The 12414-nt window shown below is 39.7% G+C and overlaps 1 protein-coding gene across 8 annotated transcripts in view; it reads right to left on the reverse strand.

Moving 5' to 3' along the window:
• KLHL32 (kelch like family member 32) overlaps positions 1-12414 on the reverse strand; it is a 97766-nt gene that overhangs the window by 11769 nt on the left and 73583 nt on the right. For all 8 annotated transcript variants that reach the window (XM_086608175.1, XM_086608174.1, XM_086608173.1 and 5 more), the window contains one exon: positions 4330-5056. In XM_086608175.1, the coding sequence (XP_086464301.1) occupies positions 4330-5056 (727 nt within the window). The remainder of the gene's footprint in view (positions 1-4329; positions 5057-12414) is intronic.

Genomic DNA, 12414 nt, shown 5'->3' on the forward strand with positions numbered 1-12414 from the left:
TCCATATACAGACTAAGACTGGGTCACTGAGGCAATTTTTACGTGCTTGTTAAGCTCCTGCTCCTGGTAATTTCTGTGCCAGCTGCACTGCAAAACTTGATTTGGTTAGACACTGTAGATTCCTACTTACTCCAGATCTATTTTTCATAAAACAATTTTATAGGCATTTACTGAGAAAGAACTTTCTTCTCACAACAAACAGCATACTGACAGTAAGGTAATGTTTCTCCCCCAAACCACTTGCAAACTCAGAATAATTGTCCAAGATATGTCATCTCCATCATTTCCTTGGTCAAAATCCCCACCATTAGGGAAAAAATAACAATAATAACAACAATAATATTAATAGTAATATTTAGAAGAAAAAAACTGTTAATTATGAAGCAACTGTACGAGGTTGGCTTGTTTACCTTCTCCCAAGTTGAGTTTCCATGTGCACGTTAAGATGCGATTTTAGCTGACATACTAAAGGTCAGGCAACTCGGACCTCTGCGAAACAACAGCATAACACTTTGCTTTAGAGAACACACTTCATGTGCTAATCTCCTGAGCACTCGAGGCGCAGGGGAAGCCTCGTTATCCCCAGCTGCAGGTGCAGGAATGGCCCAGAGCTGAACTGCCTGGCAGAGGTTCCCTGCCCTTCTCTGTCCCCACGGGAGGAACACCTATATGGGAGGAGGAAGGTTAACGTGTACAGAAAAGCGGGTCTCCAGATTTGCATGTGCACGCCACGGAGGATGCAGGGAAACGGGCATAGTTCAAGTTCTCGCTCTTACGGAAAATATTTCCTTGCTTTTATAGGGAACGATTGTTAGTAATGTTGAACTCCAAAGGGTTTGGTGCATTTTGTTTCTCTTTCACTGAAATACTTCACTTTTCAAGCAGGTGGCATGCAATTCGTTTGTGAAACAGGTCACGGTGTCAGATGTTAACTGAGGCCTGTAAGATTCATCTTTCTATAAAATTTCAAAACCATCTGCCCGATGCTGTTCTGTCAATACAGAAACTCATTTTAATGAATTCTCATCTACTTTTTAAAATAAGAAAATAAAATAAAATGCGGGCTGTGAAAAAAAAAAAAAAGATGAGAAAAAAAATAATGACATAAATATAAAAATATGTTCCACGATATATAGAACTCAGAAAACTAAAAAGCTGAACCCACTTGAGCTGGCCAGAGGGTCCAATTAGTTCCAGAGTGGTGAAGGCTCCTTTTGAGCCTTCAGGCAGTTTAAAAACCCCAAAGGGGTGGTGGCAGCTTAGGAGACCCTCTGTCACCTGAAACACCGGCCACCCATCTCCTACTGCCAGCATGTCCTTACAGTATTTTGTTTAACACAATTCCTTCCCCTGCTGCCTTTGCCATGATTTTACGCTCTATTATTTTTCATTCCTTCTCGTATTTGTCCCAAAGGAGCAGCAAAGTTAAGCCGACAATGAATCCCAATAACAATAACAGAAACCCCTTACCTCTAAGTCAGCTTTGGATTAGCAAAGCCTTTAGAAGACAGGGGCTGCAGCAGAGGTGCTGATGCTTTGGCTATAAAGTAAGTAAATGGTCTGTGTGCAGGTCATGTTTTGATGACTCTCTCCCCAAATACAAGAAACTTATATTATCACTATTTAATATACTCACTTACTAAAAAACTGGGCATATTTTCACGGTTACCTTGCCAGCTGGTACTAGCAGACTAGCTGTGAGTACTCTTGCTGATGACCCTTATTTCCCAGAAAACGCAGCAGGGATACAGCTCAGAATCATCCCTAACTCAGACTAATTTTTCAATTAATTAATTTTAGGCCACATACTTTAAAATTAGGTTCCCTCCTGCATCACTGATTACTCTAATGCCAACACCTTATATTTGATGACAAACAGTGGATTTTTTCAGCGTGACTACTGATATTTTTGGAACAATAAAACATCTCTCTGTACCATTCTCTTGCCCGTGAATATACATGTACAGCGAGCTACATTCTGGCCCTAAGCAATTAATTAATAATAGAGAGCTACCTACAGTTACGGCACCTCCATCTACTTTTATTTATAAAATAACTCTATTCAATATACAGAATTCAGTTTTCAATCTGTGAGTACATAATTCAGATCAATACCCTACTTAAGTACCACATAGTATGCTCTTGTAGTTCACAACAACCTGTCAGAATCTAGCAACTCAAACCTGCTAAGCATTTTCTCCAAAACTACGCAAAATACAAATGGAAAGTCCTGTCTGTGTTGTTCCACTGCCAAAACATTGCTCATTACTGTGACTTTACAACAGAAGCTCTGTAGGTATCATTTTCAAATCTAAAAGGAAGAATATTGATAAAATATTTTTTGTTGTTTTATCCTGTTTTAAAAAGTTCACCTATTAGGCTTCCACTTACCTCTTCCCCTGATTGTACAGCTGTATTAGAGGCATATACTCGAACACACTATCACACAGCTTCATTATATAAATGGAGATAGTATTTACACACAGAGGCAGGCATACATTTCACTTACATAACAAAGCACATGAATCAATCTTCAGCATAGTTTTCCCTTTCCTAGCATATCTGGAAAGATTAAAAGTAATCTTCAACTAGTCCCATATTTAACTTAAAAATGTCTATCAAATACTTCCTTGGGGTTTTTTGGTACAGGAAAGAAAATAAATTCAGAAAAAAATATTACTTCTTTCATGTACTAGAGCAAGGACCACACTGAAGGATGTTTCTAGTGCTCGCTCAATGATTTTATATGAATATGTTTAACACAATTTCCTAAAAAGTCCTGTTTTGCATAAATAGAGACTGACAAATGTAAACCACCAGAGAAGGGGGAAAAAAAAAAATATAATCAAGACACAGCAATAGTAGCATCCATGTATTTGAATTGCCATCACAGGCACACATCTCTCTCCACTGATAAAACAGGAAATGTAGTGAATTAACAGGGTAATGCTCTGAACATGCCCAGCTAGTACCCTAAAGCAGAATCCCTATTTTTGTACCGTACTTGGGTCTCAAAGCCCACCACATGCACACTTCAGGCTTAACACACAGCACAAACTTTACAAGACTCCTTCGATGCCAGTTGAAGAAAGTGACCCAAAGCACTGCCAGTGATCTTGGTGATTTCCTATGTTCTGTCATGCTTTTAATTCCAAAGCTGCTATTCATTATTTCAGCAGATATGTATAAAAAGAGATACCTGCTTCTTGCCCTGCCAGTGCTTGGGAATTCATTCCCATAAGGCACTTAAGGCACATGGGCAGAAAGATACATCTGCAAGGAGTTCGGCTAATCTAAATGACATACTTTAAGAAGCACAGCGAAGGCCTAAGTGGCTCACTTAATCTTTCATTCATATAACATCTTTTCTCCAGAGGGATCCCAGACCATATTAAAATCCCCAGAGGGTATCTAAAGTGAAGATGGCAATCACTGAACATTTTCCTCAAGGGCTGGCCCCATTTGCTCATTAACTTCCTTGATAAATATTACAACTTTATAACCTTCCATAACACGTTTCTTAGCAAAAGGTGGATATTTTTCTGTCAAACCTTCTGTAGACAGCATTGACCTTATTCCAAAGTAACTGATATCAGAAAAGTCACTACAAAACCTGGTGACAGAATGTCCTCAACTCCCATGAATATGCACATGTAAAACAAAAAGTACATCAGACTGAGCTGCAAACAATAGGTTAGTTTACGATTTCAAGGCCTATACTTTCAACTATCTGTGCCATAAAGCTACGATTACATCTAGGCAGTCCTGTGCACCTGTTATGGACAGCCGGAGCCATGCATGATTTCTAATGAAGGTCATCTTCTTTGTTACGCTACCCTGAAGAGCAAGTGAGAGCAGTTCACATACCTGCCTTCAAGCCCTGGACCTACACAAGCCAACAAGCACGTAATTCTCCATTTCATTATCAGGAATAAACACAGTGGTACCAGATCACGCTACAGAAACTGGGTCTTGTTTTTTGTTTTTAAGAAGAACACAGAATTTGTCATCTGAAATTTGCCCAAATATGCATTAGCATTTCAATTCACTGTGATTTATGAATGGCAACTGGAGGTAGCACATATGATATATGCAGCTTTGAAACAGAGAGAGATATTTAGCAGATAAAAAATACTGTATAAGGTATGTTATGCTCCTGTACTTCTAACCAGGCTTGATTGTGTGCCTCCAGGCTTAAATTCCTTTGAAATACCCATCCCTAAGAGAAAAGTTATCCTGACATATAAACCAAAGAAGATTTCTCAGTTTCATTTGAGACAGTATTTTGGTATGTTGTTAGTACCTCAAAGTGTGTGAAACGTTTTCTACCTGATATCCAAAGAAGACCATCCACCACATATCCTGCATGGCATGAGAGCGATCGGTCAAAGGACTGTACAAAGGTCCACTTGTTCTTCTTGGGGCAATAACGTTCCACTGTAGGTAACACTTGACGCAATTCATTTCTGCCCCCTACTGCATAGAGGTACTCGTCCACCGCTCCCAGCACAAAGTGTTCCCGACAGTTCTTCATTGGAGCTATCTCAGCCCAAGAGTTAGTGCGGGGGTCGTATCGACAGGCAGTCCTCACCGCACAGGTGCGCCCTGTGGAGTGCTCTGCCTCTCCACCGGCTACAAAAAGAAAGTCTCCCATGACAGCAACACAGTGGTGGCTTCTCCCTACAGGCATAGGCGCTAGCTCGCTCCAGTTTGCGATCCCTGCGATGTGAACGTTCTCTTGATCTACCGGATTGAAGTATCGCAATTCCTTCACTTTACAGATTTCACGTTTTTTCCCACCAATAATGTAAAGAGTGTCTGACTGGAAGCGAGGTTTTGTCCTTCTGGTTTGCCAAACTGGCTGTGCGTAGACGCTCTGGTGGTAAGCCAAGGCCTCGTTAATGAGTGCCGTCGCAGTTTCACTAGCTTGGACAAGAGGATGAGAAAGAGCTACAGTATGCAGTGTATCCACATCCATAAGGCCAAAGCGGACATACTGGAGAAGTTCATCCATGTACTGGTAGCGGCAGTTGTGTTCCAACCACCTCACAGCCAGCTAAAAGTGGAGGGAAGAAAGGGAAAAAGAAAATAGCAATTATTTGGGTACAATTCTGTCAAAATCTGGTATTTTCAAAACTCTGCTTGCATTCCAAGAACAGCTATATACTTGCCTCAGGAGTGAGCAATCAATATAAAAAGTAGTTATGAATGCATGTCAGTCAACATAAGAGATTCCTACTAAAACTCCACCTATGATATACATAAAAGCTTTGCATTGCACCAGTCCCCCTAAAGAATTTCCACAGCATTATCAGATTGAAATACTGCTATGCAATACTCTTGCTTTGTAAACTGTTAGTAATGCTGTAGGAGATCACAATATCCCAGAATCAGGCTGCTGGAGCAATAATATAAATGTAGGGACTACAATCACTAGAGACCATGGGCACACTAGAAAGAAAAGTAAGATTACAGTTAGACGATTAGAAAAGCCCTTTATCCCCTCCATCTGTTATTCTATTTATGATGAAATATTGAAGGAATATCACAAAATACATACTGAATCCTTGAATATTTTTTTTTCCTTCTTCATTTATCTTATTCATAAAGTGGAGAGAGATGTGAAGGGACCAGAAATTGAGCCAGAGAAGAGAGACGCAGAGAAGAGGTTCTGCTGGTTTGGGACTGACAGAAAGTGGCAAGGAAGACTCTGAAACTGCTCAGCAACTGCAGCTGGTATCAATAGCCAAAATTAAATATAGCCTTTAAATCACATAAAGCATATCAAATTCAATCAGTTCTAAAAAGAGGCTAAGAAGGGCCTAAACCATTTCAAGAACTGTTGTGCAAGTTATTCTTGAAAACCTCCAGTGATGAAGATACCTGAACTTCCTCAGGAAAACTATCCCCACGCTCACCTATCCTCTCAGAGAGATTTTCCTTTTATCTATGCAGTAGCTCTAAACCCTTCAGCTCTCTGCCTCATTTTCCACATTTGGGTTTATATTCTAGAGCTCAGGAACCCCCAAACCAACCATTGAAATTAATCCACCCATACAGGAAGAAAAGTAGTTTGCTACCTTCCTTTTCTCCTCCACCTCGGGTGCACTTTAATGTGTGTGTTGCAGTTTCCTCTTCTCTGAATGGAAAAGCCTCTCAGTTCATCTTGGGTCACATTTTCTAAACCTCTGTTGCTTGGCTCACAGTTCTCTGTTATTGAAAGGAAATGTTTCTCTTTCTTAATTCCCTTTTTACTGCTGAAAACCAGATAAAATCTTCCTCTTAAGGCTCTAGTAGTACCAAATAGATTGGAAGGATCACTTAGATCGCAACAACCTAGGCCATTCTTGTTTCTACATCACTACACGAGACTGTCAGTGCACTAAGATATTTCTGATTCATGTTTATGTCTGAGAACTATTCCCACCTCTTTTTTTCTGCAGAACTTCTGCAAAGTGGCATGTTTCCTCTGTCATTACTAAACTCTTTACTATTTACTTCAGGCCTCTGCTCCAACCTGCCAAGATCATTCTCAATCCTTACTACATTTTTGAAAATGCGTGAAGACCATTCCACCTTCTGATTGCCTGAAAACAGAAAACCCATATTATTCCTTCTTTCATGTCATTAACGGACATTGACTAGTTCTGGAGGAGGACAGACTCTCTTCTTGATACTTCAGTTCATCCTGACAAAGAAATTGTGGAGCAGGAGTTTTTAACTAGCTGTGCAGTAGTAGTCTCAGCTAAAACTTACTGCTCTGTATTGTTCATGGGAATGTCACAGGAAGGAGCTGAAAAGAAAGGCTTCTGTCTTGCTCAAGGCTTTCATATACACAGAGTATATCAAATTTATTGCTGCTTCTGTATTCTGCCAGAGAGAGAAGATGACGAACCAAACCCATCTTCTTATTAAGATCAATTCAAAACATTTTGCTCCACTGTGCTATTCAACCCCTGTGAAACAAAGAATCAACGAAGGGCTCAAAAATTGCAACAGTGATTCAGTGAATTAAGTGCAGTATTTAGTTTCAAAATGTGCATTAGTTGTATCTATTTAGGCTTAGTCAAAAAGGAGTTAATTAAATAAATTTTAAAGTGATTATGAACTTGAAATCATTGAGCATTATATTCACATGTTCTAAATCCACCAAATCCATGTGTCAGGTAGTCTCCTACTGAGAGGTTTTAGGCAACTCCCTACTCCATGTCTTAGGCCATGTGAATCATTCCTCAAAGTCTTCAGGGGCGCTTAGCTCTCATCATTGACTAGACACTTGAAACGGAAGTGGAATTCAGGCTGTCGAAGACACCAACTGAATGATGTGTGGGTTGCTATATTAAAGGAGAGGAATTTACAAAAACTGAGTTCTTATCTGTCATCACTTGCATCCAACAGACTGGTTTCTTTTACTTATAGTTCATGCCTTCACTCACATCTAAAACATCATTGTGGAGGTATCACCTGCGCTATACTAACAGACATTACAGACTCCTAAAAGCATATACTAATGTAAATTAGTATACTAATGTAAAGGAAGTTCAACATTAATGCCTGTTAACGTCTTAGAACTTCACCCTTCCTCTTTCCTTTCTTCTCCCCTCCACCCCACCTCCCATAAATACTACATGAACACGCAAGCAACACTACATACATTCATACCTTTCAAAGACACAGTATTTGCATTCATTTGTGCGTATGATATGTGTGAGAATCTGCAGCAGAAGGGATGGACATCTCCATTACAACACATTTTCTCTGCCGCATGAAGTTTGGCAAAAGCAACTTGGTTCATATGGAGTTTGGTCTGTACTGAGAGTGTTCCAGGATTTGTCGTAAAAAAATGTTTCACTGAAACCAGTAACGCTTAACTATTCTCTAAAGTCATAGAATTTCTAAACCACCACAGTAACTGCAAAGCAATACAAAGATTCTGTTGGCACTCAAAGGAGATACACAATCTATTCCTGGTCTTGAACCAAAATTTTCTCCATCCTTTGTCTATGCTATTTCATTCCCACTCATCTGTCCTGTTTATTTATGAAAACTTCTGAATCTCCAATTTAAATTTATTGCAACTTCCTTGGGATCCTCTACATGCTGCACCTAATGGGCTCTTTGGTCTACACTACTTCCACCTTTCCCTTCTGACGAGCTACTGCAACAGCAACAGGGCAGGTAAGGTGAATCCCAGGTTGTCTTTTGTGTAGGGAGCTACTGGCTCTTACCAGACTCCACGTCTGAGGTCAGTTTGCAGCAGAGTACTGCATTTTACCATAGCGATTTAGAAATTTATTAATTTAGAAAGCAAGGCTAAGAACCCTATATCACCTGGATGGTCTGTAAGCATTTGACAATCAATAGAGAATCTCTACTGGATCTTGGGGAGGCAGCTGGGTTCTGGGAATCTCAATGTGTTTAGGAGCTCCTCTCCAGATCAACTCAAACTACTGCTGAACACAATCTGACTACAGTATTCTGAGTGACTCACACCTAACCTGTGGCACTCCAAGGCAGAGAAAAGGCCATATGAAATAAAAGCAATCTCCTTGTCTTGCTGTTGATAACAATGACTGTTACTTCATTTTAAATGTCACGAATTCATTTTGAAATGCTCCTTAAAAATAATTGCTAGGAACTTAAGCTATAAATGCAGGTATTTATATGCATATTCATAGAACACATGACCACCTCCTAAATTGTGACTCTAAAACAGGTCATATGGTTTTAGGGGCACTCACAAACTGAGCCTTAGACTTACTCATTTGTCATGCAGCGCACATTGTTACGGTGCTCTCTGGCTGAACATGGTGTCTCACACTATGGAGGCATGGAAGAAAACTGAGTTGTCTGTGTGGGTGAACAGATATTCTAGTCACTGGATGGTTTGGCAGCCATTGGAAGGCTGGAGAGGGAAAAGCTCAAAAGAAAGAAAATTAGGTTCCCAAACAAGTCTTTTGCTTGTAGTAGAAACAGTCACTGATGGACTGTAATACAGTTCCAAATTTCCTTCAGCATAAAGGAGGCGAATGTAACTCATGAATATATGACAGAAGTGCAAACTTCCACGTAACATATCAGCAAACATCTGTATGTTTATCATCAAGTTTCACCACTTTTACTCAGGTTTTGTTTAATCCAGACGTACAAACCTGGTGCCTACATAGAACTCCAAAACTCACCCCATCTACACACTCGTTATAGCACCTACTTTTTAGCCTCTCTGGCAGTAGCAATTAGTAACTATAACCCGTATTGGCAAAACAAACTCAAAGGCGTTATAGACTTTATGACACTGCAAGGAAAGACATTCAGACTTCTCTAAGGAGATACCAATAGCACTCAGAATTACAACTGTGTTTAAAACGTAAACAAGCAAGCAAAAACAAAGAGTCCATCCACAACTTTGAGGTTTAAAATATTTGTATCGCTGCTAAATAATTTACAAAAATAAGGAAAGACTCCTACTCCTAGTGCCATATAGGCAAATTCTGTTTAAACGGCTAGAAGCTTCTTTCCTATTAATTTTAATGTATGAGTGTGTGAGAAAAGGAAGCTACAGCCTAGTGCCTATATCAACTTCAATAAATAATATATTTTGCCATATTCATCTTCTAAACTAAGTAAATGACAAAAGTAGACCCTCAGAAGGACAGGATTTTCAAACCAGATTAATTCTCTTATTCTAAAGCCTTAACCCAAAGGATTTTTCTTCTCCAAGGTTACATTACTTGATTCAGCAAGAGAGTACATTCTCAAAACAGCAGAAAACTGATGGAAAAAATACATTGTGGCACAGTTGGAGCATACATCTAAACACACCTGCATGTTGGATTGTGATTTCATTGCATTTCCAACGGCTGCTTCTGCTTCCAGCACGGTGCTTTGACAGTCCAGTTCTCACAGCCTCGGAGTGCGGTCCTTCCCTCCCTGCTGTCAATGGTGTACGTACCGCACGCATTCCACAGCCGGAGAGGACACAGAGGCAGTGGCTGAATTAAGACTTTCAATCCTGTCGAAGATAACCCTGCAATAAGTAGTTACGTGGTCTTTTGGGCTGCCAGCTATCCCAGGAAGCAAGAGAGCCTGGTGTGCCTGTGCCTTGCCTGTTCAGAGTCCTCCTGCAATCCTTCTCTTGACATCACAGCAAGTTTTCTAACCAGAAAAGCCAAGCTTTTTTATGAATGCAAAAACTTTGACATACTGATTAGATCCAGGTTCACTTGGAAACTACGTTAAGTCACAAAGTCAGTGTCAGGAAAAGTTTATGTCTACAGTGCTGTGAGAGAGAAAACGCTCCCCTAAGCCCAGGCTCTATGAGATGCAGGGGCCATGGGAACTCCATTAGAGTCATCTTGGTCTGCTCTTTAGTTGATGTATTCACATTGTAGCCCCATGGACTGCAAAGGAATTATGCTAGTTTATACCATCGAAGGACTCTAATTACTGAGATAAAGCCAAAAAATGACAGTAGTGAAAAAAATGAGGGTTTTGGAATTGGGATTTCTTTTGTGTTTTTTAAGCAACAACAAATAAAAGGAAACATTAAATTTTATAAGGTTTCGAAACAATGAATTCACACTGTCTCATTAAAACAAATGGAAATCTTAAACAATAATATAGTGAACATTCTCATTTTAGGAGAAAGGACAATTTTAAATACGGAAAAGTGGAAGGGAGTATATTCCTGGGCTGATATCAGACATACTCAACACAAATTATCAGATTTCTGTGTGACAGTCTGATGATGATATAGGCTAGAGAAAGAACCACAAATCTCTTAACACAAATCTCACCTGAGCAGTCCTTCTGTTGCTTAACTTCAGCAAAAATGATAGGCCAGAAAAAAAAAAAAAAAAACAACACAACTAACTAGTATCTTTGTATTGTTAGCATATTGGAGAGCACTATAGATCTGCTCCTACTGATTGATAAGCCAAAAAGAGTCACGAAAGCAGCATGGTTCCTATAGCAATGGCTTTAAGGCACTGAGAGAACTTCAAAAAGCAAAACTTGGAGTTTACTACTTCAGTGTCTGACAACCCTAGAAGCATATATTTTGGCTATAAACTTGCACAAGATTTGGCCTCTCCTTGGCATTTACCTAACTCAGCAAGCCTCAGGCGTTCCAGACTGGAACCTCTTGCCTCAAAACCACTGTCTGTCTCAGTTGGCTATTGCCAGCACCACCCTGGCTCTTCAAATCTCAAGTCCAGGAGCAGAATCCACGGATAAACCAGGACATTTAATAGAGCTCTGAAACAAAGTCCACTGAAGGCTATGGAGGAACTTCCACCTTTCTAAAATGAACAGAGATTTCCAAAGGGCCTGAATTTGAATCTCTAAACAGTCTTAGTCCTCCTCTCTCTCTCTCCAGAGACTACAAAGGACAAAACCCAGAGGGTTTAGGATATTCATTTAAGTATTTTATTTAAGTAAGGTAAACTAAATTTGTCTGTATCACCCATTTAAACATAAAAACATACAGGTGAAGAATTGTTGCTGGGGAAAAAAAACTCAACACACACACACACAATTTTTCAAAGCTATGAGTTACAGTGAATACTTCTAGAAGTTAGTAAGTAACCAGGCAGCACAGCCTCCAGACTCTCTTTGCAATTTTATCAACCTTACAGTTGTGGGCAGCAAGGAAAATGAGTGGCTCAAACCTAGATGCACAAGTGCCTTAAAGATAGAAATCTTTTTCTTCTTTTTATTTTGAATTAAAAATGTGCATAAAAATAAGACCGTAATGAGCTGCATGTAGAACAATCAAAATTATGAGGTATTTGCATTTCTTTTGCACCTTGAGCCAAACAACTACAAAATTATGCATAGGACTCTCTCAATCTGAACACAGTAAATATTAATAATCTCTGAATCAGCAATGAAACGCCTTTTGCCCCTGAACCCTGAAGAGAGACTTTCTAACTCAAAAAGTTGTAGTACAGTGACTGAGACCATAGTTACAAGGCACTGAGCTGAGGGATACGAGTGTAGCCTGTGAAAATGAAGCTGTGCCATCCCCCCCTTCTTCACCCAGAGACATTTTAAAATTACCTGTTTGTCAGTTTTACAAATGCGTGTCTGCGTAAGCAGGCCCCTGCGCGGCGCCGCGGCAGCGAGCGGGCACACTTGCATCTGCACATTCCGATTTTACTATCGGAATTAAAACATTTGCTCTGTTCGGGGTGAGCTGATAAACAGGGATTTTAAAATTTCCTTTTCTTTTTTTTTTTTCAAATGTGAAAAATGAAAGAAAAATGTTCCTCTAGATGTATTATGCCTTTGGGCTCCATTTGAGGGAAGGGAAAAAAGACAGAGAAAGCTACTGTGAAGGTCACAGAGTGAAAGAACTTCCTCAGGGCACAGAATAAATTAAATCCCAAGGAAAAAATAAAATGTGATTTCCAG

Source organism: Tauraco erythrolophus, chromosome 2 (assembly GCF_009769465.1).
Source record: "Tauraco erythrolophus isolate bTauEry1 chromosome 2, bTauEry1.pri, whole genome shotgun sequence".
Classification (NCBI taxonomy): domain Eukaryota; kingdom Metazoa; phylum Chordata; class Aves; order Musophagiformes; family Musophagidae; genus Tauraco; species Tauraco erythrolophus.